Here is a 26415-nt window from a genome sequence, read left to right as displayed (position 1 = left end):
GTGGGGGGGCGACGGGGGGCTTTGCCCTCGGACGCGTTAAGCGTGAGATGCCTTTGGGACATCCAGGGGACGGGCAGGGGCTAGGTGAGTCTGGAGTTCAAAGGAGATGGCCCGGCCGGAGATACAAAGTAGACAGTTAATATCCAGGTGGTATTCTGAGCCAGCACTGAGTCTTTTATTTCGGGTCCTTCCTACGGCCAAGGCGGGCCTCCGTGATCTGCTCCCAACTCTCCCGTCCTCTCTTCACTCGGGCTGACGGAGCTCGGTCCCACCTCCGCCCGGAGCATCCTTCCCTCTTCCCTCCACACACCGGCCCCTTCTCTCCATCCTGCTCTCAGCCTCAGGGCAGCCACCTCAGAGGGGACTTCACGACCACCTGTCCTAAGGTCCTTCTCCACATGGTGGTCCCAAGGGATGCACCCTCTCTGCCCCGCTTCCTTCGTCACTGTGTATAACGAGCTGGCTTATATGCTAGTTACCTCGCTCACACTCATATGCACACACCTGAACAGAAGCCCCCCCCCGCCCCGAGGGGCAGAGGGAGCCTCACTTCTCATTCGGTCTCCTCGGCACTAGAACCTGCCATGGAAGGTCTTAACACCTGCTTTTGTAAAGCAAGGACTGAGTCAAGTATTAATAGTCCTGGGAAAAGAATCTGTTAAAAAAAATTTTTTTTATGTGAGTCCGCTAAATCTAGGACCATTTATTTAGGGAGCTTCTTCCTGATCTGGGGGACACCTGGGCACCCTTTCACACCAAACTGATGCCTTCATGGGTCCCCTTCTCACATCTGACCTCACACGGTCACCTGAGCAGGTGTGAGAGCCCCGGGGCCACTCACGCCTGCTGTTTCCTGGGCAGTTTTACAAGTAACTGCGGGTTTTTCTTTTTAAGTGAATGTGTATCATCCTAGCTGAGGCTTTAAAGGCAGTCCTGGTAAACTGCTGGAATACGTTAAATACTGACAGTGAAACAGCCTCACCATCTAGGTGGGGCCTCAATTCTTTCACTGTTGTGAGTACTTCTTAAAAAAAGAAAAAGTAAATCCTTAGTTATTTGACAGGTTAAAAAACAAAGCGACTGGGTTAAAAAGTGACTTCATTTGGGGAAAAGCGATGTGATCACAGTGGTTCAGGGCTCTGGCTATTCCAACAGCCAGCCCTGCTGTGGGACCTTAACCTTCTTAGCCTCAGTTTCTTGATCTGACAAATGGGGTAATGGTGTGAACTTCAGAGGGTCCCCGAGACCCTCGAGACCACACAGCTAACAGCTAACCTCTCACTGGATAAAGCCATGAGAGGCACGGCCGAGGGATGCAAAACAAGCCCTGGAGTTAGGACTTTTGCTGACATCTGGCCCATCAGAATGCTGCTTGGCGCTTTGGTGGCGCTGGACAGTGGGCAACTGTGTCCTTTTTCTTCCCTGTGTACATCTATGGTTGCGTTCATCCCAGGAATCACTCCACATGTGGTGGCTCGATGCAGCTAAAAATATTTTTGTAATGCAGCTCTATCTAATCAGGCACCCTCCTGGCCCCCATCACTAGATTTGAAGGATTCCGTCGCATCTATTTCTGGGGGTTGGTGAGCCTGCCAGAGCACTATCAGGAAGTCAAAGGCTGCTGTTTAAAACATTTGATGCTTAAGGGACCCCACTAAAGAAAGAAAATGTGCCAGAAACCATTACTGTATTTTCTTCACTGTCTAAAATCAGCACTGTTTAACAAGCTTATTCATGGAAGGTCTTTCCTGTTAGAAGAAAAGCTTTTGAGGACAGAAGTCTCTGCATATTAGGTGCTCAATTAACGAGTCAGATGAACATTTTCTATCCAAGCATTTTTCATCAAGAGGCCTCAGAACAGAGTGCTTTGTGATCAGGGTGGATTCAGGTTTGGGGGGTCCAGAAACACATATAATCTGGGGGGCCCTCTTAAAGAAAAAGAATTCAGCATTAGGAATTCTTTAAAAAAGTTGCTGGGCCTTGTAAGGAGCCCATACAGAGTGGGGCCCTGATGTGCTGGCTTTGAAAGCCTCAGGGTAAACTCACCCCTGGATGTTCTTAACATGATTTTTCAGAAAAAGAGGGGACATGACCAGATATGGGTAGGAAGTGGTGGGTTAAAATTAAAAACAATTTTCACAATTTTTACCCCATAGGATTTTTTTAAAAGCTATATTCAACTTATTAAAGTCATAAATTCAGAAACCTGGGCTTTCCTGGTGGCACAGTGGTTAAGAATCCACCTGCCAATGCAGGGGACATGGGTTCGAGCCCTGGTCCGGGAAGATCCCACATGCCGTGGAGCAACTAAGCCCGTGCGCCACAACTACTGAGCCTGTGCTCTAGAGCCCGTGAGCGACAACTACTGAGCCCGCGTGCCACAACTACTGAAGCCCGTGTGCCTAGAGCCCATGCTCCGCAACAAGAGAGGCCACTGCAGTGAGAAGCCCGCACACTGCAACGAAGAGTAGCTCCCGCTCGCTGCAACTGGAGAAAGCCCACGCGCAGCAACGAAGACCCAATGCAACCAAAAATAAATAAATAAAAGAAATAAATTTATTAAAAATAAATAAATTCAGAAACCCAATTCTTCATTAAGCTTTTAAACACAACATACAAGTCCTACTAGTCTATGTATAAATGTTGCAGGTGTAAATGGTCACTTTTAAGGGGCTTTCTGCACTGGAAGTATTCTGAAGTCCCCCCATAGGACCCTAGTAAGCTCTCGGGCACCTTTGCTCTCTGAGAGGGAGGGGGGCAGAGGGGACCACATCCCACACCCCTCCCAGACTGGGGTACCGGGGACCTTGTTCAGGGGACCCCAGTCAACAACTTTCACAAATCTTGACACTAAAGAAACAAAGCTCTTTTCTATGCTCCAAAACCCCAGCGTGGCCCAGGGCCTCCTGGATGTTCCCCTGGCCATGCCCAGGGATCAGAGAGGTTGAAGGCCCAGCTTGGGGTCACACAGGAAACCCTTTGCAGAATGGGGACCAGATCACAGTCCAGGGCCGCTCATCCCTTCTGTCCAGGGAGAACGTGCAGGAAAGCCTAGGAGGACTGGAAAAACTGCCCCATCGCCCTTCTCCAGGCCCTGGAGGGTGGACTAGGATTAGGTAAAGCAGTTCCAGGGGACTGGGAAGAGGCCCTTCCTGCAGGCCTGTTTGCATAAGCGCTGCAGTCGAGTGGTGTTACCTCCTTCCTGCACGCTGGGCTGGGCTATCACTGTGTATAGCTGACACTACCCGCCCAGCAGAGACTGTAGCCACTGCAGCAGGCGCTGTGGTGTTGGGAATGATACCCCCCATCCCAGGACGGTAAGGGCGGAGGGTCCCCAGAGAGCAGAGCAGGGAGACTGAGGCCCTCACGGGACACTCGCAAGTCAAAGCCATGCCCCCAGCTTCCTTACAGAGGGATCTCAGCACTGGCTTCAAATCAGCTCCTCCACGTATGAGCTGTGTGACCAGGAGCCAGGTATGCAACCTCCCCGAGCCTCACGTTCACATGTATCCAACGGGGAGAATAGGTGTTCCTACCACTACCTGTGGGGTTGTATAAGGCGGAAGTAACAGGCTGTGCAGCACAAAACATGCTGAAACAATAGCTTCTACCTGTGAATGGTCCCCATGTGCCAGGCCCCCAGATAAATTCTTCTACCAGGAAGAATATATAAACCCTGTGAGGGAAAGACTATTAATAACAACAGGTCTCATCTATACCATGCTCGATGGATTACAGAGAACTCTTCTAGTCAATATGCTCACTCACTTGTTCCTCACTTCTTTGCTCTCTCATTCATTCATTCATTCATTCAATCAATCAACTACTCCCAGAGCATCCACCCTGTTACAAGCCCTGGACTCAGCACTAGAGCCAGGGGAACAGACCCAGTTCCTGCCCCGCAAGGGGCCGATAGTCTGTTGCAGAGGATGGGTGGCTGGAAGGGGGGCAGTTACAACTCTGTGCTGTAAATGTTGGGGTGGGGCACCCCCAGGAGGAATCTGTGGGGGGTAGGAGGCAGGAGGGTGTCCTGGAGGAGGTGGTGTCCACACTGAGACCTCAGCAAAGCAAAACCCAGCAGCTGAAGACCCTGGTGGACCCCAGCTAAAGAGCATGGACATGACATTGACTGGGGAGCCCCCGAGGGCTTGGGAGCAGGGGCTGCTCCCTGGATCCAGGTAGATATAATCAGGGCTTGCTTGAGGGCAGGGGTGGAAAGGCAATGCATATGGTGCTCCCAGGGGTGGGTGTGCAGGAGATATGTAAGTGGGGTGCAGGGTGGCAGGCAGAGTCACCAGCTCAAACCTTCCCAAGTCCTGGCTTGACCTACGAGGCATGGGAAATAGGAGGCTTCACATGGACCTCTCAGCACCTGGGGGTGCATAGCACCACCTATCCAAGCCTGGAGGGCAAACAGGGTGCCATCCCCAGATTCTAGGCACCTCACCAAGACTGCCCATGACAGTTAAAATGCAGAGTCCCAGGCCCCACTACGGTCCTGTGAATCAAAACCTGCGTTTTAGCAAGATACCCAGGTGATTTGCATGTACACTCAGGCTGGGAAAGAACCAGTGTAGACTATTCACAATAGCAAGACATGGAAACAGCCTAAATGTCCATCAACAGATGGATGGATAAGGAAGATGTAGAACATATACACAATGGAATACTACTCAACCATAAAAATGAATGAAATAATGCCATTTGCAGCAACATGGGTGGACCTAGAGATTATCATATTAAGTGAAGTGTCAGAAAAAAGACAAATACCATATGATATCACTTATATGTAGAATCTAAAACATGACACAAATATACTTATCTACGAAACAAAAACAGACACACAGACATAGAGCACAGACTCGTGGTTGCCAAGGGGGAGGGGGTTGGGAGAGGGAGGGATTGGGAGTTTGGGGTTAGCAGATGTAAACTATTATATACAGAATGATTGGAAGGGAAGAAGTAAAGCTGTCACTATATGCAGATGACGATACTATATATAGAAAACCCTAAGGACTCCACACAAAAACTAGTAGATCTGATAAATGAATTCAGCAAACTAGCAGGATACAAGATTAACATTCAGAAATCAGTTGCATTTCTTTACACTAACAATGAAATATCATTAGAAAGGGAATGTAAAAAAATAATACCTTTTAAAATCACACAAGAAACAACAAACAAAAAAAAAACCTAGGAATAAACCTGACCAAGGAGGTTGAAAGACTTATATGCTGAGAATTATAAAACATTAATAAAAGAAATTAAAGAAGATTCAAAGAAATGGAAAGATAGCCCATGCTCTTGGAGTGGAAGAATTAATATTGTTAAAACACCAATACTGCCCAAAGCAATCTACAGGTTTAATGTAATCCCTATCAAATTACCCATGACATTTTTCACAGAACTAGAATAATCCAAAAATTTACTTGGAACCATAAAAGACACAGAATTGCCAAAGCAATCCTGAGAGGAAAAAAAAAACAAAAACAGGAGGCATAACTCTCCCAGACTTCAGACAATACTACAAAGCTACAGTAATCAAAACAGTGTGGTATTGATACAAAAACAGACAAACGGCTCAACAGAACAGAATAGAGAATCAGAAATAAACCCACACGCCTATGGTCAATTAATCTTCAACAAAGGAGGCAAGAATATAAAATGGAAAAAAGTCTCTTCAGCAAGTGGTGCTGGGAAAGTTGGACAGCTGCATGTAAATCAATGAAGTTAGAACACACCCTCACACCATGCACAAAAATAAACTAAAAAATGGCCTGAAGACTTAAACATAATACATGACACCATAAGACTAGAAGAGAGCATAGGCAAAACATTCTCTGACATAAATCATACCAATGTTTTCTTAGGTCAGTCTCCCAATGCAATAGAAATAAAACAAAAATAAACAAATAGGAACTAATCAAACTTACAAGCTTTTGCACAGCAAAGAAAACCATTTTAAAAAAATGGAAAGACAACTTACGGAATGGGAGAAAATACTTGCAAATGATGTGACCGACAAGGGCTTAATCGCCAAAATATACAAATAGTTCATACAACTCAACAACAAAAAAACCAAACAACCCAATCCAAAGATGGGCAGAAGACCTAAATAGACATTCCTCCAAAGAAGACATACACATGGCTTGTAGTTACATGAAAAGCTGCTCAACATCACTAATTATTAGAGAATGCAAGTCAAAACTACAATGAGGTATCACCTCACACCAGTTAGAATGGGCATCATCAGAAAATCTGCAAACAACAAATGCTGGAGAGGGTGTGGAGGAAAGGGAACCCTCCTACACTGTTGGCAGGAATGTAAGTTGGTGCAGCCACTATGGAAAACAGTATGGAGGTTCCTCAGAAAACTAAAAACAGAATTATGATATGATCCAGCAATTCCACTACTGGGCATGTACCTGGAAAAAACTATAATTCAAAAAGATACATACACCCCTATGTTCATAGCAGCACTGTTCACAATAGCCAAGACATGGAAACAACTTAAATGTCCATCAACAGATGAATGGATAAAGAAGATGTGGTACATATATACACTGGGATATTACTCAGCCATAAAAAAGAATGAAATGATGCCATTTGCAGCAACATGGATGGACCTAGAGATTACCATACTAAGTGAAGTCAGTCAGAAAGAGAAAGACAAATACCATACGATATCACTTATATGTGGAATCTAAAATATGGCATAAATGAACCTATCTACAAAACAGAAACTGACTCACAGACATAGAGAACAGACTTGTGGTTGCCGAGGGAGAGGGAAGGATTGGGAGTTTGGGGTTAGCAGATGCAAACTAGTATATACAAGATGGATAAACAACAAGATCCTACTGTATAGCACATGGAACTAATCCAATCTCCTGGGATAAACCATAATGGAAAAGAATATGAAAAAGAATGTAGGGACTTCCCTGGTGGCGCAGTTGTTAAGACTCCACGATCCCAATGCAGGGGGCCCGGGTTTGATCCTGGTCAGGGAACTAGATCCCACATATATGCCGCAACTAGGAGTTTGCGTGCCACAGCTAAGGAGCCCGTGGGCCACAACTATGGATCCCTCCTGTGCAACCAAATAAAAAATAAAATTTAAAAAAGATTAATCAGAAAATAACTTTAAAAAAGTCTGTATATATGTGTATAATTGGGTCACTTTGCCATACAACAGAAATTAACACAACTTTGTAAACCAACTATATTTCAATTAAAAAAATAATGGATAAACAACAAGGTCCTACTGTATAGCATAGGGAACTATATTCAATACCCTGTAATAAACCATAATGAAAAAGAATATATATATGTACAGCTGAATCACTTTGCTATACAGCAGAAATTAACAGAACATTGAAAATCAACTATACTTCAATAACATAAAAAAAAAAAAGAACCAGTGTAGAGCTCAACGTTTCAGTACATCCTTGCAAAAGCCCATGAGGGGCCGCTGGGCAACACAGTCAGGGCTCGGATGCTGGAATCTCAAAGTGGGAGGGGCCTCCACCAGCACTGCCACCTCCTGCTCACACAGCACCTGTGCTCCCCACCTCCACTCCAGTCCTAAAATTAACGGCCACTGCTTGGACATTTCAAGGTGTGTCCTCATGACCTCACCAACGGTCGAATGATGACAGTCCTGTTTGCCAAATGCCAAGGAACCCAGCTCAGAGCAGAAGCATCCTGCATCTGCTCATCTTTAATGCTTAAATCAAATCCCAAATGACCACATTCACTTTACAGAGGAGACAGGCTCAGAGAAACAGAACAATTAACCCAAAGTCACGCAGCCAGGGATATGGATGATCCAAATACGATATGTTTCCCAAGTCTGGGTCTTGCCTCTGCTTCTCCCAAGTCTGAAAACACATGTGGAATTTGAACCTGAGACCCCTCACCAAGCCAAGACCCATGGACCCCAGACCCATAATAATGAGAAGCCCAAGGCAGCTTATGATAGGGCTGGGGGCACAGCTTGGTGGAAAATTATCTTGAGAAAGGGGGCCCTGCCTTCACACACCCCCAATTATGAGCTGCATGGTGGTCCCACCAGCCAGCACAGATATTGCCCACCTAGCACAGAGCATGTGCCCATGAATTTCTAAAGGAATGAAGGCTGCCCTTGACACCTCCATGTTCCAAAATCCAGGTGCACGTGTCACCTCCCCTGAGACCTGAACCCATTCCTCAGTCCCTGGTCCAAGGAAGCCCTTGGAAATCACTCCACCCTCCACCCCTGCCCTTGGCAGATGACCCAGCCCTGCTCACTCACAGCTCTGGGAAAAAAACAATTTGCATTTCCAACCCCTGGCTATGGTGATTGGCTCAGCGCTGGGCATGTGACCCCATCAGAGCCAATGAGAAGTCAGAGGAACTTTTGCTGGGCTCTTCACTGGGCTTAGTGAGTGAGATGTGTAGAATTCAAGAAGTCAGTCCTGATGTAATTTACTCCCACCCTGGATATAATCAAATTGAGACCAGAGGCCATCAGAACCTTGAGACCACCAGACTGAGCTCTGGAAACAGATACTCTGAGAATATAACGCACTGGATTAACATGCCTTTGTTTAGATAGACGAGAGAAAGTGGATAGTATTTACATGTTGCTTTCCATAAGAATTTAGTTAAATTTTAAGTCCATTTACTAAGGAAAAAAACATGTTTCCCTGGACTATTTAAAGGTTTATTTTAAAGTTCCAAGACTGTAACCTTGAGACTCTGAATGTCTATTTTAGGAAACTACATCTGTTAGAAAGTTTGTGGTAGAACAGTACTCATTTTACATTGGAAACTGCTTGCTTTAGATCAACTCGAAGCTTCCTCGTCAACTTTGTGCTCGACTCATTGACTAGGACTTCTCACTAACTTAGTTCTAAATAACAACCACCACCTAATACTGAACACACTCTCGTAGAAGAAGGCAAACAGTCCAAGGTGTTCCTCCTCACAAAAAGGTAACCCACCCAGCTTCTACAAGATTCACATTAAATAACGCAATGTGAAATGGTGATTTTCCCTGACAGAAATCTGAGGCTGGAACTACCAACCAGAGGAAGCAGGGTCAAGAGCCGGGGCCTCGTGACAGCATTCAAGCCCCTGAACTTGAGCTGCACCACAACTGACTCATCTTTGGGGTGCCCAGCGCTGGGAGTGATCCTGGCACTCAACAGGCCCATCATGTGTGTCTGGGGTTCCAGGGAAGGCAAGGTGAGGTAGGGATGGCTGACCAGCTCTTTGTCCCCGCCCATTGTTTTCACTCCAGTTATAATTGTCTGATCCCAGTAGAAACAGATGAGATTCTTTTCCTCCCAGCTGAGGACATCTTGTCTAGAAGGAACCAAAAGCATACGACAACTACAGCTTTGTCTCAGAAATGGGGCTACCCAGGGGCTCTGGGAGAGCCAGCCAGCACTCAGGGGAAGAGATAAATGGAAAGGGACATCCCCAAGGGTCACGGCCCTGTCTGACACCCAAACCCAGCTGCTGATCTTACCGAATGGTGGGCTGGTCTCCACTCAGGTGCTTAAACCTCCGGTGGAGCTGCTCGATCTGGTCAGACGAGACTAAGAAGTAGGAGGAAAAAAAGAAAAAAAAAAAAAGTGAGAAAGGCATCATTGACCTCTGAACTCAGAGCTAAGGGAGGGAGGCTGGAGCCTCACCCTCACCCTCCTGTTCCATTCAGTCTCTCGCCATCTCCTACCAAGGCAAAACGAAGCTCAGGATGAAGAAGCAGAGAACGGGTTTGCCATTCCTCCTGGTAACACAGCTCTGGGGTTATTATTATTAGCTCTGCCCCCTTAGCAATAAGACAGTTACTACTAATAACAGCTCCTGGGACAGGACAAACGTGAACCAGGTCACCCTCTCTTTCCTCAGCTCATTAAAGAGATGGTATCTGCTTGTCTGACTTCCTCCCCTCCCACTCCTGGAGATGGGCATATTCCCCACTGAAAAAGGGGCTTCGTGTGTCACATTAAAAGAGACAGAAGAGGAGGGAAGGGGGAAAGTGGCTCAGGCTGGTGCCGGAAGTGATTTGGGAGACCCGTAGTAAGAAGTGTACAGAGAATCTGGTAAAGCAAGAGAAGTGGGAGGAAAAGAAATAGAATTTTGATCATTGCTGTTGTGGGCAATGTATTTAGATAACCTCAATTGTTTCATTTTCTTCCTTCCAGTTTGATTGAGATATAATCGATGTACAGCACTGTATAAGTTTAAGGTGTACCGCATAATAATTTGAGTCACATACATCGTGAAACGATGACCACAGTAAGTTTAGTGAATGTCCGTCATCTCATATGCAAAATTTAATAAATCACTGAAGAAATCAAAGAGGAACCAAAAAAAAATACCTAGAGGCAAATGACAATAAAAACACAATGATCCAAAACCTATGGGACGCAGCAAAAGCAGTTCTAAGAGGGAAGTTTATAGCAATACAATCTTACCTCTGGAAACAAGAAAAATCTCAAATAAACAACCTAACCTTACACCTAAAGCAACAAGAGAAAGAACAAATAGAACCCAATGTTAGTAGAACGAAAGAAATCATAAAGATCAGAGCAGAAATAAATGAAATAGAGACGAAGAAATCAACAGAAGAGATCAATGAAACTAAAAGCTGGTTCTTTGAAAAGATAAACAGAATTGATAAACCCTTAGCCAGACTCATCAAGAAAAAAAGGGAGAGGACTCAAATCAATCAAATTCGAAATGAAAAAAGGAGAAGTTAAACAGACACCACAGAAATACAAAGGATCATAAGAGACTACTACAAACAACTATACGTCAATAAAATGGAGAACCTAGGAGAAATGGACAAATTCTTAGAAAGGTACAACCTTCCAAGACTGAACCAGGAAGAAATAGAAAATATGAACACCAATTACAAGTTCTGAAATTGAAAGTGATTAAAAAACTTCCAACAAACAAAAGTCCAGGACCAGATGGCTTCACAGGTGAATTCTATCAAACATTTAGAGAAGAGTTATTAACACCTATCCTTCTTAAACTCTTCCAAAAAATTGCAGAGGCAGGAACACTTTCAAACTCATTCTATGAGGCCACTATCACCCTGATATGAAAACAAGACAAAGATACCACACAAAAAAAGAAAATTACAGACCAATAAAACTGATCAACATAGATGCAAAAATCCTCAACAAAATACTAGCAAACCGAATCCAACAAATACATTAAAAGGATCATACACCACGATCAAGTGGGATTTATCCCAGGGATGCAAGGATTCTTCAATATCTGCAAATCAATCAGTGTGATAAACCACAGTAACAAACTGAAGAACAGAAACCATATTATCATCTCAATAGATGCAGGAAAAGCTTTTGACAAAATTCAACACCCATTTATGACAAAAACTCTCCAGAAAGCGAGTATAGAGAGAACTTACCTCAAAATAATAAAGGCCATATATGACAAAGCCACAGCTAACATCATTCTCAACAGTGAAAAGCTGAAAGTATTCCCTCTAAGATCAGGAACAAGACAAGGATGTCCAATGTCACCACTTATATGCAACACAGTTTTGGAAGTTCTAGCCACGGCAAACAGAGAAGAAGAAGAAACAAAAGGAACCCAAATTGGAAAAGAAGTAAAACTGTCACTGTTTGCAGATGACATGATACTATACACAGAAAATCCTAAAGATGCTACCAGGAGACTACTAGAGCTCATCAATGAATCCAGTAAAGTTGCAGGATACAAAATTAATACACAGAAATCTCTTCATTCCTATACACTAAAAACAAAAGATCAGAAAGAGAAATCAAGGAAATAATCCCATTTACCATCGCAGCAAAAAGAATAAAACACCTAGGAATAAACCTACTTAAGGAGGCAAAAGACTTGTATTCAGGAAACTATAAGATATGATGAAAGAAATAAAAGATACAAACAGATGGAGACATATACCACGTTATTGAACTGGAAGAATCAATATTGTCAAAAAGACTATACTACCCAAGGCAATCTACAGATTCAATGCAATCCCTATCAAGTTACCAATGGTGTTTTTCACAGAACTAGAACAAAAAATTTTTTAATTTGTATGGAAATACAAAAGACCCCAAATAGCCAAAGCAATTCTGAGAAAGAAAAATGGAGCTGGAGGAATCAGGCTCCCTGACTCCAGACTATATTACAAAGCTACAGTAATTGAAGCAGTATGGTACTGGCACAAAAACAGAAAAATAGATCAATGGAACAGGATAGAAAGCCCAGAAATAAACCCACAAAGCTATGGTCAATGAACCTATGAAAAAGGAGGCAAGAATATACAATGGAGAAAAGACAGTCTCTTCAATAAGTGGTGCTGGGGAAAACTGGACAGCTACATGTAAAAGAATGAAATTAGAACATTATCCAACATCATACACAAAAATAAACAAAATGGATTAATGGGGACTACCCCGGTGGTGCAGTGGTTAAGAATCTGCCTGCCAATGCGGATTCGAGCCCTGGTCTGGGAAGATCCCACACGCCGTGGAGCAACTAAGCCCGTGTGCCACAACTACTGAGCCTGTGCTCTGGAGCCCGTGAGCCACAACTACTGAGCCTGCGTGCCTAGAGCCCGTGCTCCACAACAAGAGAAGCCACTGCAATGAGAAGCCCACACCTCACAACAAAGAGTAGCCCCCGCTCGCCGCAACTACAGAAAGCTCACGTGCAGCAACGAAGACCCAATGCAGCCAAATAAATAAAATTTAAAAAATGGATTAATGACCTAAATGTAAGGCCAGACACTATAAAACTCTTAGAGGAAAACATAGGCAGAACACTCTCTGACATAAATCACAGCAATAACTTCTTTGATTCACCTCCTAATGAAAATAAAAACAAAAATAAACAAATGAGACCAAATTAAACTTAAAAGCTTCTGCACAGAAAAGAAAACCATAAACAAAATAAAAAGACAACCCACAGAATGGCAGAAAATGTTTGCAAATGAAGCAATCAACAAGGGATTGATTAATCTCCAAAATATACAAACAGCTCATGCAGCTCTTATATCAAAAAACAAACAACCCAATCAAAAATGGGCAGAAGATCTAAGTAGACATTTCTCCAAAGAAGACATACAGATAGCCTAAAGCACATGAAAACATGCTCAGCATCACTAATTATCAGAGAAATGCAAATCAAAACTACAGTGAGGTATCACCTCACACCAGTCAGAATGGCCATCATCAAAAAGTCTACAAACAATAAATGCTGGAGAGGGTGTGGAGAAAAGGGAACTCTCCTACACTATTGGTCGGAATGTAAATTGGTACAGCCACTATAGAGAACAGTATGGAGGTTCCTTAAAAAGCTAAAAACAGAACTACCATATGATCTAGCAATCCTACTCCTGGGTACATATCTGGAGAAAACTATAATTTAAAAAGATACATGCACCTCAATGTTCACTGCAGCACTATTACAACAGCCAGGACATAGAAGCAACCTAAATGTCCACTGACAGAGGAATGGATAAAGAAGATGTGGTACATATATACAATGGAATATTACTTAGCCATAAAAAAGAAGAAAATCATGCCATTTGCAGCAACATGGATGCAACTAGAAATCATCATACTAAGTGAAGTCAGACAAAGACAAATATCATATCACTCATATGTGGAATCTAATTTTAAAAAATGATACAAATGAACTTATTTACAAAACAGAAACAGACTTACAGATATCAAAAACAAACTTATGGTTACCAAAGGGGAAAAGCTAGGGGGAGGGATAAATCAGGAGTTTGGGATTGACACACACACCCTACTGTATATAAGATAGATAACAAACAAGGACCTACTATACAGCTCAGGGAACTCTACTCAATACTCTGTGATAACCTATATGAGAAAAGGATCTGAAAACGAATGAAAACGAAAAATTCAGCATAACTGAATCTCTGCTGTACACCTGAAATGAACACAACATTGGAAATCAACTGTACTCCAATAAAAGTTAATTAAAAAAAAGAAAAAGCTATTTTTTTCCGTGTGATGAGAACTGTTAGGATTTACTTTCCTAACAACTTTCATGTATAACATACGGCAATGTTTGTTGTATTTATCATGTGGTACATCACAACCCTAGTACTGATTTATCTTATAACTGCAAGATCGTACCCTCTGACTGCCGTCATCCAATTCCCCCTCTCCCCACCCCCAATTGTTTTAGAAAACCTACGTACAGTTGTTTTTTTTTTTTTAATTACCATTTTTGGTGGGTAGGCCCTGTTTGTTCCACAGCTAAGACGGGGCCTGGCGGGTTCCAGGCTTTAGAAGGCTTCCACCCACGTGTCAGTGCTTATTTTATGAAACGCACAATATTAAACCCTCATGTGTACCTTCTCACTTCCTCCTCAAAACAACCCTGTGAATAGATACTTTTTCCCTCTGTTGTATCATTGGAAAAGTGCAGCTCAGAGGGTGTTATGATCACACAACTGTGATTGGTAGAACTGGGATTCAACCTCAAATCTCCCCAGCTCCACAGCCCATCCTTAACCGCTACACAACATCAACTCTTTTCCCAGAATATCCTAGTGTTTGAGGCCCTTAGGCCTGGTGCCTGGGGACTATGGACAGTTCAGGCAAAACTTTCTGAAATGGGGCTTCCTTGGTGGCACAATGGTTAAGAATCTGTGTGCCAATGCAGGGGTCACGGGTTCGAGCCCTGGTCAGGGAAGATCCCACATGCCACAGAGCAACTAAGCCCACGCGTCACAACTACTGAGGCTGCGCTCTAGAGCCCGCGAGCCACAACTACTGAAGCCTGCGCACCTAGAGCCCGTGCTCTGCAACAAGAGAAGCCACCGCAATGAGAAGCCTGCGTACCGCAATGAAGAGTAGCCCCCGCTCGCCACAACTAGAGAAAGTCTGCGCGCAGTAACGAAGACCCAATGCACCCCCCCCAAAATTAACATAAAATAAATAAATTTAAAAAAACAAAACAAAACTTTCCGAAATGGTGGCTGGGCTGGGGAAGGGCTCTCTCCCCGCACCATCCTCTTGGCATTTCTCATCCCTTAAGCATCTTTTCGCTTCCTATTCCAGAGGTAGCTAATTTCTGGGGCCAACTGGTCACCTTACTTTACTTCATGTTTTTTTTTAGCCTCAGGCTCGAGCTGTAATCTCTTTAAGAATCTGCAACTCAGGGGACTTCCCTGGTGGTCCAGTGGGTAAGACTCCATGCTACCAATGTAGGGGGCCTGGGTTCAATCCCTGGTCAGGGAACTAGATCCCGCGTGTATGCCGCAACTAAGAAGTCCGCGTGCCACAACTAAAAGGTCCCACATACCGCAATGAAGATCCCGTGTGCAGCAACTAAGACCCGGTGCAGTCAAAATAAATAAATAAAAATAAATAAATATTCAAAATGAAAAAGAATATGCAACTCAGAATTCTCAAGCCTTTCTAGAAGCTGTTGTTGGCTAGAAAATACTCTTTACAATGACCAACCCATCCCGGAGGCCTGCTATGTGCTGACGCCCCGGGAGGAGGCTGCACCCCATGTTACAGATGTAGAAACGGACACTCGGAAAGGTCAGGTAACCGCTGGGGACAGTTATCACCTTTCTGGAGGAAAACACAGCCATTTACATCATATGTAGGTTAGCACGGACATTCCTGTATTCCATGGTCTGGCCATTCCACTCTTAAATTAAGGACATACCCAACAGAAATGCATATTTGCACACATCAGAAGATGTGTAGAAGAAATGATTTCATGGCAGTACGATTTGAAGAGCCCTACACTGGAAATTATCCAAATGCCCTGCAATGGCAGAATAGATAAAATGTGTGGTATATGCAAGTAATGGAATAGGATACAGCAGTGAAAATGAACAAATAGTATGGACAATAACTTGGGTGAGTTCCAAAACATAATAACAAGCAGAAGAAGCCAGACATGGAAGAGTACCTACTTTATGATTCCATTTACATAAAGCTCAAAAATGGGCAAAACTCATCTGCAGTGTTAAGTCAGGATAGGAAGGCTACATACAGTATGATTCCAACTACATGACATTCTGGAAGAGGCAAAACTCCCGAGACGGCAACGAGGTCAGCAGTTACCAGGAGAACGATGAGTTGGCAAAGCACAGAGAATTGTTAAGGCAGTGAACCTACTCTGTATGATACTATAATTATGGATACATGTCATTATACATTTGTCCAAACCCGTAGGATGTAGGACGCCAAGAGAGAACCCTCATGTAAACCGTGGGCTCTGGGTGATGATGTATCAATGGAGGTCCATCGATTGTAACAAATGTCCCCTCTGGTGGGGGATGCTGAAAGTGGGCGAGGCTATGAGTGTGGGGGGGGCAGGGGGCCATGAGTAATCTCTGTACCTTCCCCTGAATTTTGGTGTTAACCTAAAATGGCTCATAATAACGTCTTAATTTTTTTAAAAGTTAGGATAGAAGTTGCCCTTGAGGGGGCAGTAATTTGAATGGGGCATGAGAGGGTTTCTGGGAACTGGAAGCATTTAGTTCTTGATCCAGCTGCAGGTTACATAGATGTGTTCTCAGAAAGTTTGGGGATCTGCATGCTCACTAGTGATGCACTCTTCTGTATGTGATATCGGAATAAAACATTTACTTAAGAAGCTCAGCAATTCTACTTAGCGGGGATTTATCCTGAAAGAATAAATCCAACGGGTACAACAAGAAGAGTACATAACTGTTCACCGTTGCATTCTCTACAATAGTGTAAAAACTGGACTCAACCTCAGGGCCCACCAAGAGCAGATCAGTTAAATACTTTATGGTAGGTTTAGCCAATTTTTAAAAAAAGATGCTGCCTTTGAAAGTGACAGTTGTGTATTGAATGTGAACATACATTCCAACATAATGTTGTCTAGAAGCAACTGCTATGAAAACAGCATGAACTCCCATTGGGAAAACATCTAAATATATACAAACGTATGTAAGTAAGGAAACAAAATCGACCTGTTTTCCCCAAATAGTAATAGCAATTATCTCTCAATGCTGGGATTAAAGACTCTGTTTGTTTTGCTTTGATTCATCTATATTTTCCAAACCTTCTCTAATATGCAGTATATATTTATCAGTCATATAACGAATATATTAAGCACACAATATGGTCCCATATGGGACAGCCGAGGGATCTCAAAAATATTGTTAGTGGTGAATCATCATTGGCAAGTACTGCATCCTGGGCACGTGTGTGCTTGTTTAATCCTCTCCATGACCCAATGACCAACAGACAGACGATTCCCATTTTACAGACACACAGAGGCTCTGAGGAGATCAGTAACCAGCTCAAGGTCACTAAACTTGAAAGAGGCAGACCCAGGATTTGAACTTAGTTTGTCTGGCAGAACATGTGTGGTTTAGTTTAGGTTTTCTTTTTAACTGACACCCCACACTGCCTCGCTTTGGGTGATCAGATTACATTGGCCAATTAGAGTTCTCAGCTGTAACCCACAGATCAAAAAAAAATACACTGATGCCATTTGCAGCAACATGGATGGACCTAGAGATTATCATACTAAGTGAAGTAAGTCGGAGAAAGACAAATTATCACATGATATTGCTTATTTGTGGAATCTTAAAAAATGATACAAATGAACTTATTTACAAAGCAGAAATAGACTTACAGACATAGAAAACAAACTTATGGTTACCAAAGGGGAAAGGGGGGAGGGAGGGATAAATGAGGAGTTTGGGATTAACATACACACACGACTATATATAAAATAGATGAACAAGGTGCTACTGTATAGCAGAGAACTATACTCAATATCTTATAATGACCTATAATGGAAAAGAATGTAAAAAAGAATATATATATGTATAACTGAGTCATTTTGCTATATACCTGAAACTAATACATCGTAAATCAACTATATTTCAGTAATTTTTTTAAATACACTGATCTGTTGCAAAATAATGATCAGAAATTAATGCCAACCACACGCTCCTAAACCACCTCCATGAAAAATAAGTGAGAGAGGCCCATCATAAAGCCACACCTGGCGGGTTTCCATTTATACGAAACACTCAGAGAGGCAAAGCCATAGAGACAGAAAGTAGACCAGTGGTTGCCTGGGGCTGTGGAAAGAGAGAGGGAATCACTGCTAATAGCAAAGGAGTTTCTTTGAGGGGGATGAAAATGTTCCAAAATTAGATTGTTAACACAACCTTGTGATTATACTACAAACTGAGGACACTTTAAATGGGTGAAATGCAGGGGACGTGAGTTATATCTCAATAAAGACATTAAAAAAGACGTTAGTGTATAATCAGGACAACAATAGCCATTAATTAACAACAGGCATTCATCAAGCTGTGTCCTGGGCACTGTGTTCGACTCTACTCTTGACAAGCCTTGGCTCACATAACCCTCAATCAATCCTATCAGGTAGGGACAGTTTGCTCCCCAACCTAGAGATGGGAACACTGAGACCTGCCCAAGTTCACATAGACAGGAAGCACTGTGTAAACCATAAACCATCTCAGATCAGATTTCTCTAATGAAGAGTTTCCAGCTAATTGCATCCAAAGTGCATGCACACATGACACAAGCACCTTTCTGTCCTGCTTGATTGAAAGCAGAGGAATTAGGAGGACAAACTCCCCAATCCTGGTCCCCTCTTTTTGGCACTCAAATCATCAGAGCCAAGAGCTCAGCCCTCAGCTAAGCTCCTGTTCCCTCAACTCCGGCCCCCCAGGCTGACCCTGGGCCCCCTGTAAGGTCTGTCCCGTGAGCGCCTGATACACATGTGCCCATGTCACACCCTGGAAGGCCCTGTCTGTTGTCCCCTCAAGGGTTCCCGGCACGGAAGCTTTTCCAGTTTCCCCACTCCTCACTCTGAGCCCTCTCTCCAGGTCCCTGTGAGGTCACAGTTGCCATGGGAACGAGAGGCAGAGACACCTTGAGCCTGGCATCTCGACCTTGTTATTTTGGGTATTAGATTTCAACCTGAGGGAAATGTACACCCTTCCATGGGGTTGGTGGGAGTTTAATCTGCCCAATTTTGGGGGGGGGGCACGGAGTGACTTGTCATTTTGTATCAAAAGCTTAAACAAAAAAGTATACACCTGTACTGCCCAATACAGAGCCACAGCCACTGAAATGTGCTGAAGTGTAAAAAAACATACCGGCTTTCAAAGACTTAGTACGAAAAAAACGTAAACTGTGTTAATAATTTTTATATTAATTATATTTGAAATAATATTTTAGTTATAATGGGTTAAATATATTATTAAACTAACTTCACCTGTTTCTTTATTATTATTTTTTTAATGTGGCTACTAGAAAATCGGGAATTACATTCCATCTATAGCTCGTTGAAAATTTAGAATTATTCCACCTCACATTATATTTGTGCTGGAGAGTGCTTGGTATACACGCTCTGAAGCAGCAACTTGATCCCTAGGAATGAATCCTGAGGAAGCGAGACATATGTACAAAGATAAACAGATAAGAGTAATCATCGTTGTCTGTTTCAAACAGTAAAAAATTGGGGCAATGCTAGGCCATGGGAAACGGGTTAAATAAATCCTGGTGCATCCTACACGGCCTGAGAAAATATGTTTAAAATATCGTGGGACATCAGAAAATGTTCATGGAATATCATTACATGGAAAAACCAACAGGCTACAAAGATCTCATTTACATGAAAGTTCATATTGTTATACAAGTGTGTGCACAAGAAAAATTACGAAAGGGTCACAACAAAATAGTAAATTGTTCCAGACAGTAGAATGACAGGACATTTCCCTCCTCTAGCTCCTTACCTTTGCTTATCTGTCCTTTAACTTTTCTGCAATTAATAGGGATTACTTGTGTAATCTTATTTAAATTAAAAAAATTTTAACTTCAACAGCTATAATGAAAAGTAAAACAGAAAATACCTAGCATTGTGACACTGTGGAGAAACTGGACCCCTCAGACATTGCTGGTGGGGATGGAAAATTGCACAGCTGCTGTGGAAAAGGGTTTGGTGACTCCTCAATAAATTAAACATAGATTTACCACACAATCCAGAAATTCTGCTCCTAAGTATATAACCAAGATAAATGAAAACATACGCCCACAGAAAAGCCCATAAATGAATGTTCACAGCACTATGATGCACAACAGCCAAAAGGTAGAAACAACCCAGATGTCCATCAACAGGTGAATGGATTAAGAAAGCAGCTCATGCAGCTCAATATCAAAAAAAACAACCCAATCAAAAAACGGGTGGAAGATCTAAATAGACATTTCTCCAAAGAAGACATACAAATGGTCAAAAAGCACATGAAAAGACACTCAACATCACTAATTATCAGAGAAATGCAAAACAAAACTACAATGAGGTATCACCTCATACTGGTCAGAATGGCCGTCAACGAAAAGTCTACAAACAGAGCTGCAATGAACATTTTGGTACATGACTCTTTTTGAATTATGGTTTTCTCAGGGTATATGCCCAGTAGTGGGGTTGCTGGGTCATATGGTAGTTCTATTTTTCGTTTTTTAAGGAACCCCCACACTGTTCTCCATAGTGGCTGTATCAATTTACATTCCCACCAACAGTGCAAGAGGGTTCCCTTTTCTCCACACCCTCTCCAGCATGTATTGTTTGTAGATTTTTTGATGATGACCATTCTGACCGTGTGAGATGATATTTCATTGTAGTTTTGATTTGCATTTCTCTAATGATTAATGATGTTGAGCATTCTTACATGGAAGCAACCTAAGTGTCCATCAACAGATGAATGGATAAAGAAGATGTGGCACATATATACAATGGAATATTACTCAGCCATAAAATGGAACGAAACTGAGTTATTTGTAGTGAGGTGGATGGACCTAGAGTCTGTCACACAGAGTGAAGTCAGTCAGAAAGAGAACAACAAATACTGTATGCTAACACATACATATGGAATCTAAAAAAAAGAAGAAAAAAAAAAAGGTCAGAAGAACCTAGGGGCAAGATGGGAATAAAGATGCAGACCTACTAGAGAATGGACTTGAGGATACGGGGAGGGGGAAGGGTAGGCTGGGACAAAGTGAGAGAGTGGCATGGACATATATACACTACCAAACGTAAAATAGCTAGTGGGAAGCAGCCGCATAGCACAGGTGCTTTGTGACCATCTAGAGGGGTGGGATAGGCAGGGTGGGAGGGAGGGAGATGCAAGAGGGAAGAGATATTGGGACATATGTATAACTGATTCACTTTGTTATAAAGCAGAAACTAACACACCATTGTAAAGCAATTATACTCTAATAAAGATGTTAAAACATCTACAAACAAATGCTGGGGAGGGTGTGGAGAAAAGGGAACCCTCTTGCACTGTTGGTGGGAATGTAAATGGATTACAGCCACTGTGGAGAATAGTATGGAGGTTCCTTAAAAAACTAAAAATAGTACTACCATACGATCCAGCAATCCCACTACTGGGCATATATCTGGAGAAAACTAATTTGAAAGATACATGCACCCCAGTGTTCACTGCAGCACTCTTACAATAGCTAGGACATGGAAGCAACCTAAATGTCCACCGACAGAGGTATGGATAAAGAAGATGGGGTACATATATACAGTGGAATATTGCTCAGCCATAAAAAAGAATGAAATAACGCCATTTGCGGCAACATGGATGGATCTAGAGATTGTCATACTGGGTGAAGTAAGTCAGAAAGACAAATATCATATGATATCACTTACAAGTGGAATTTTAAAAAATGATACAAATGGACTTATTTACAAAACAGAAACAGACTCACAGACTTCAAAAACAAACTTACGGTTACCAAAGGGGAAAGATGGAGGGGAGGGATAAATCAAGAGTTAGGGATGAACATAAACAAACTACTACACATAAAACAGATAATCAACAAGGACCTACTGTACAGCACAGGAAACTCTACTCAGTGTTCTGTAATAACCTATATGGGAAAAGAATCTGAAAAAAAATGGATATATGTATATGTATAACTGAATCACTTTGCTGTACACCTGAAACTAACACAACATTGTAAATCAACTATACTCCAATAGAAATTTAAAATTAAATTTAAAAAATAAGTACTAGGGGTGTAATGTACATGGTAAATATAATTAACACTGCCGTATGTTATACATGAAAGTTACTGAGAGAAAATCCTAAGAGTTCTCATCACAAGAAAAAAAGGTTTTTTTCTATTTCTTTAATTTTGTATCTATATGAAATGATGGATGTTCACAGAACTTACTGCAATCATCACTTCGTGATGTATGTAAATCAAATCATGCTGCACACCTTAAACTTATATAGTGCTGTATGTCAATTATATCTCAGTAAAACTGGAAGAAGAAAAAAGGCAGGCAGCATAGTTTTTCCTCCCATATTCAGTTTGCTTGTTTACTAAAAACTACATATTTAAGGAAACAAAGAACAATATTTGATTAAAAATTGATTTAGTAAAAAAGTGTTCTATCCGTACAATGGAATATTATTTGGCCATAAAAAAGGATGGAGTACTGACACCTGCTACAATGTGGATGAACCTGGAACACATTCTGCTGAGGCAAAGAAACCAGACACAAAAGGCCACATAGTGTGTGATTCCATTGATGTGAAATGCCCAGAATAGGCAAATCTATGGACACAGAAAGTGCATGAGTGGGGTGCTAATGGATATGGGGTCTCTGCCTGGCCCTGGCCTGAAAAGTCAGGCCGCCACCCTGGTATGCTAAGCAAGGAGTCACTGGGGAAGGAGAGTCGTATAGACCAGGGGTCAGAGACAACACTCAGGAAGGAGGGCGGGAGGAGACTAGGCGCCGAGAAACAGGCCCGAAATCTCCCACAAGGTCTAGCCTCCCTCACTTGACTTGAGAGGAAACCGAAGATCCCCATTTACCCACGTCCACTATGGGGTGATCAGGGCTATTTGAGCCTGGTGGTGAGGGGCATATAGAATACCACTTGCTTCTTCCTCCCAGAATCTGGGCTGCCCTCAGGGGTGTGAGGGCCTGACGGACTCCTCCGTGGCACACCTGTATCTGCTCAACCCTCTGACAGGTGCCCCCACCACTCATTAAGAGATATTTACTGAGTGCCTCTGGTTTGCTGGGCACCTGCCAGATGCCAAGGATGCAGACACAAAAGGCAGAGCCCTCACCTCACTGGGATCCAGGGTCCTAAGTGCAGTGTCCGCTTGCCAAGGAGCACCAAAGTTGGAGCAGGGCTTCCAGTCCACGGGGATGGGGTGGGAGGTGATGCCCGATGGGATCCCAGGGGCTGAGGGCTGGCGCAGGCAGAGTGGAAAGAACTCGGGGAGCTCCAAGCCCTTTAGCACGGGTGGGAGGCGGACTAGGAACAGGGGCACAGGAGTGGGGGGCACACACGTCAGACTAAGGCATTTAGACTTCACCCTGAGTTTCCGGAGGATGCGAAGCTACAGAACAAGATCCCAATGTGCCCGGCAACCGAATGGAGGGCTGATGCAGATGATGGGGCTGGGAACCCACTGAGAGGTGGGCAGCTGTAGCAGTCCAGGTAGGGAAGGGCGCTCAAGACACAGCTGAGAGAAGCAAGGGTGGTTGAGAGCATGCTGGCTGCTTTCTCCAGGGGCGCCCCAGAGCCACCCTGCCTCCCTCCATTTCCCCCGGCAGTGCCAGCCTGGATGCAGGCTCTGGGACTCCAAGTGGCATCACTGGGAAGGGCTTGGTGGCTTCCAGGACCCCCAAAGCTCTCCTGCTGGCTGTGTCCCGAGAGACTGGCCAGTACTCAACCCAGGCATTGGCCGAGGTCCTGCAACACAGAGATGCGCCCAGCCAGACAGAAAGGTGAGCTAATAACCCCATCGCTGCCAAGAGCTGCAGGTTCAACCCCCAGCTTCTCGACTTCCTAATAAACCTTCTCCCCAAGACTGTTACTTCCTCCTCCGTAATTCAGAGATAATAATAGCACTGCCTACATGTGGCTGTTCATACCACGAAAAACAATCAAATCACATAAACAATATGCATAATCGTCAAAACGTAGGAACCCAAATGTCCATCTACTTGTGAACAGATGAACAAAATGCGGCATCTCCATCCAATGGAACATTATTCCACCATGAGACAGAATGAAGCAGTGACACTTGATACAACCTGGATGAACCTTGAAAACATGACATTAAGAAGCCAGACATGCAAGGCCACTACTGTATGCTTCCTTTTATATGAATCTCCCAAAGTAAGCAAATCCATAGAGACAGAAAGTAGGTTAGTGGTTGCCAGGGGCTACGAGTTGGGAGATTAGAGTGACTGCTGAAGCTTCTTTTTGGGGTGATGAAGATGGTTGGGAAATACAGTGGTGATGGTGGCACAGCATTGTGAATGGGCTTAATGCCACTGAATTGTATGCTTTAAGATGGTTACGCTGGGGGACTTCCCTGTTGGTCCAGTGATTAGGACTCCACGCTTCCACGGTTGGGGGCCCAGGTTCAATCCCTGGTTGGGAAACTAAGGTCCTGCAAGCCACACGGTGCGGCCAAAATAAATAAATAAAAAATAAAAATAAAATAAAAATAAAATAATATGGTTAGGATGGTAAATTTCATGTTATGTGAATTTTGCCCCCATTGAAAAAAAAAATCATATACACACTCAGCACTGGACCTGGCCGGAGGAGCATAAGATCCTGGAGCCGCCATGCTTGCTATTATTATGTCCCCAAAGCAATAATCTCATGGTACCTATGTGGCTCTTCAGCTGCCTCCAGGATCCCGGGGGAGAGAGAACTTGTGAACCTCCTGGAATTACAGCCCAAGCAATGACTAAGCCGGGGCCTGGGGAGGGAGAGCGAGGGACCCTCCCGCACATGCCTGGCACGCACACGACGCTTCACGGTGCCGGATGCCCCGTTCCTCTCCTCCACCTGCCTGCCCCTTGGAAGCCATGTGCCGGGCGTGTACACATTCCAGACCACACCTCACTGCTGGGAATTTAAAGTAATCCAAAGATGCGCCTGGGTGCACTCGGTCTTGAGAATGAAGTTATCAAACTCAATTCTATTCCAAAGCAGAAGCAACGACAAGATTAATTGCTGGCCTTCCTCCAGCAGCTTTCAACCCTTTGCTCGAAAACTTCAACCCGCTTTGTAAGTGCAAAAGCTGAGGGGTTCCCAGGAAGAGCTGCCCCAGGCCCATGCCAGCCTGAGGATGGCATTTATTTTAGGTAAGGAGGGTCTTGTTAGGATATTGCGTTTTGTTTTGTTTTCTGCACAGAATGAATCCTCCAAATCTCAGGACTGGAGGGGACTCTGGGACAGACTGAAGGGACATGATTTTAGAAAACATTCTCCCCTCATGAGCAATGAGACTCAGAAAGCTGTCCGAGTCGGGGAGCATGACTCTCAAAATCACACAGACCACGCTCTGCTCATCCACGCTCACCTTCCTATGGCTAGCCTCTGTTCTTTCCCGTTTGCCTTAGAGCAGTAATAATAACCGCCAAGTGTCAGCATTTACTCAGAGGCAGGAACTAAGCCAAACACTTGACACACATGATCTTATTTAGTCCTCATCACAGTGCCTGCCTCTCCTGGGGGTCATCACACCCATTTTACAGATACGGAAACTGACTCTCAGAGAGGGTAAGTCACTCGCTGAAGTTCACATAGATATGAGTGGCAGAACTGGGATGTGAACCCAGGTCTGTGACTCCAGAATCTGTTCTCATGACCATCTGCTGTGCTGTCTGCCAAAACTAAGAAGTGACTGGGACAATGAATACATACCATTTACATCACTAAACAAAGACAGATGTCTCCATTTTAATAAAAAGACTAAAGATGAGGAAGGGAGAAAAGCAACAGTTAATCAGCAGAGATTTGGGCACTTTTCAGAGCCTCTAGGGGACTGGTTTTCACATTCTTCCAGAACTATCTTCAGCTCCAGATTTACCAAAAGCACGAGGGCTTATTATGGTAGGACATTTAGGTAAAGAACTCCAGTTTCAGGACTTCCCTGGTGGTCCAGTGGTTAAGACGCCACGCTTCCAAAGCAGGGGGCGTGGGGTAGATCCCTGACTGGGGAACTAAGATCCCACATGCCACGCAGCATGGCCAAAAAATAAAAAAATATTAAAAATATATAAAAAAGAAAAAAAAAAAGAACTCCAGTTCCTTCTACAAGGAGCTAACACAGACTTTGCATTCCACTATGAACCTATGAAGCACGGGACAAAATTAGAAAAAAATTTAAGACATCACTAAGCTTGAAAGAAAGGGAAATCCCCAGGTGCCAGAAGCAAGGAGGGGACTCAGACCCAGCAAGTGAGGTGGCCCAGGGGTACCAGGATATTTCCAGGCTCTCACAGCAAAGGTGTGGCTTCTAGCCCACTCAGTGACAGCAGTGGCCGTGGGTCCATGAGTTAGAAGTGAGA

General features: G+C 43.5%; 1 protein-coding gene across 1 annotated transcript in view; it reads right to left on the bottom strand.

The window, feature by feature from the left end:
* The window catches only part of TESC (tescalcin), a 63243-nt gene that overhangs the window by 27016 nt on the left and 9812 nt on the right, over positions 1–26415 (bottom strand). Inside the window, exon 2 of the mRNA XM_081251887.1 lies at positions 9515–9584. Within this exon, the coding sequence (XP_081108013.1) occupies positions 9515–9584 (70 nt within the window). The remainder of the gene's footprint in view (positions 1–9514; positions 9585–26415) is intronic.

The sequence above is a fragment of the Mesoplodon bidens genome, assembly GCF_964165515.1.
Source record: "Mesoplodon bidens genome assembly, chromosome: 13".
In the NCBI taxonomy this organism is placed as follows: domain Eukaryota; kingdom Metazoa; phylum Chordata; class Mammalia; order Artiodactyla; family Ziphiidae; genus Mesoplodon; species Mesoplodon bidens.
The sequence above is the reverse complement of the archived record's forward strand: the minus strand, read 5'-3'. Positions and strand labels throughout refer to the sequence as shown.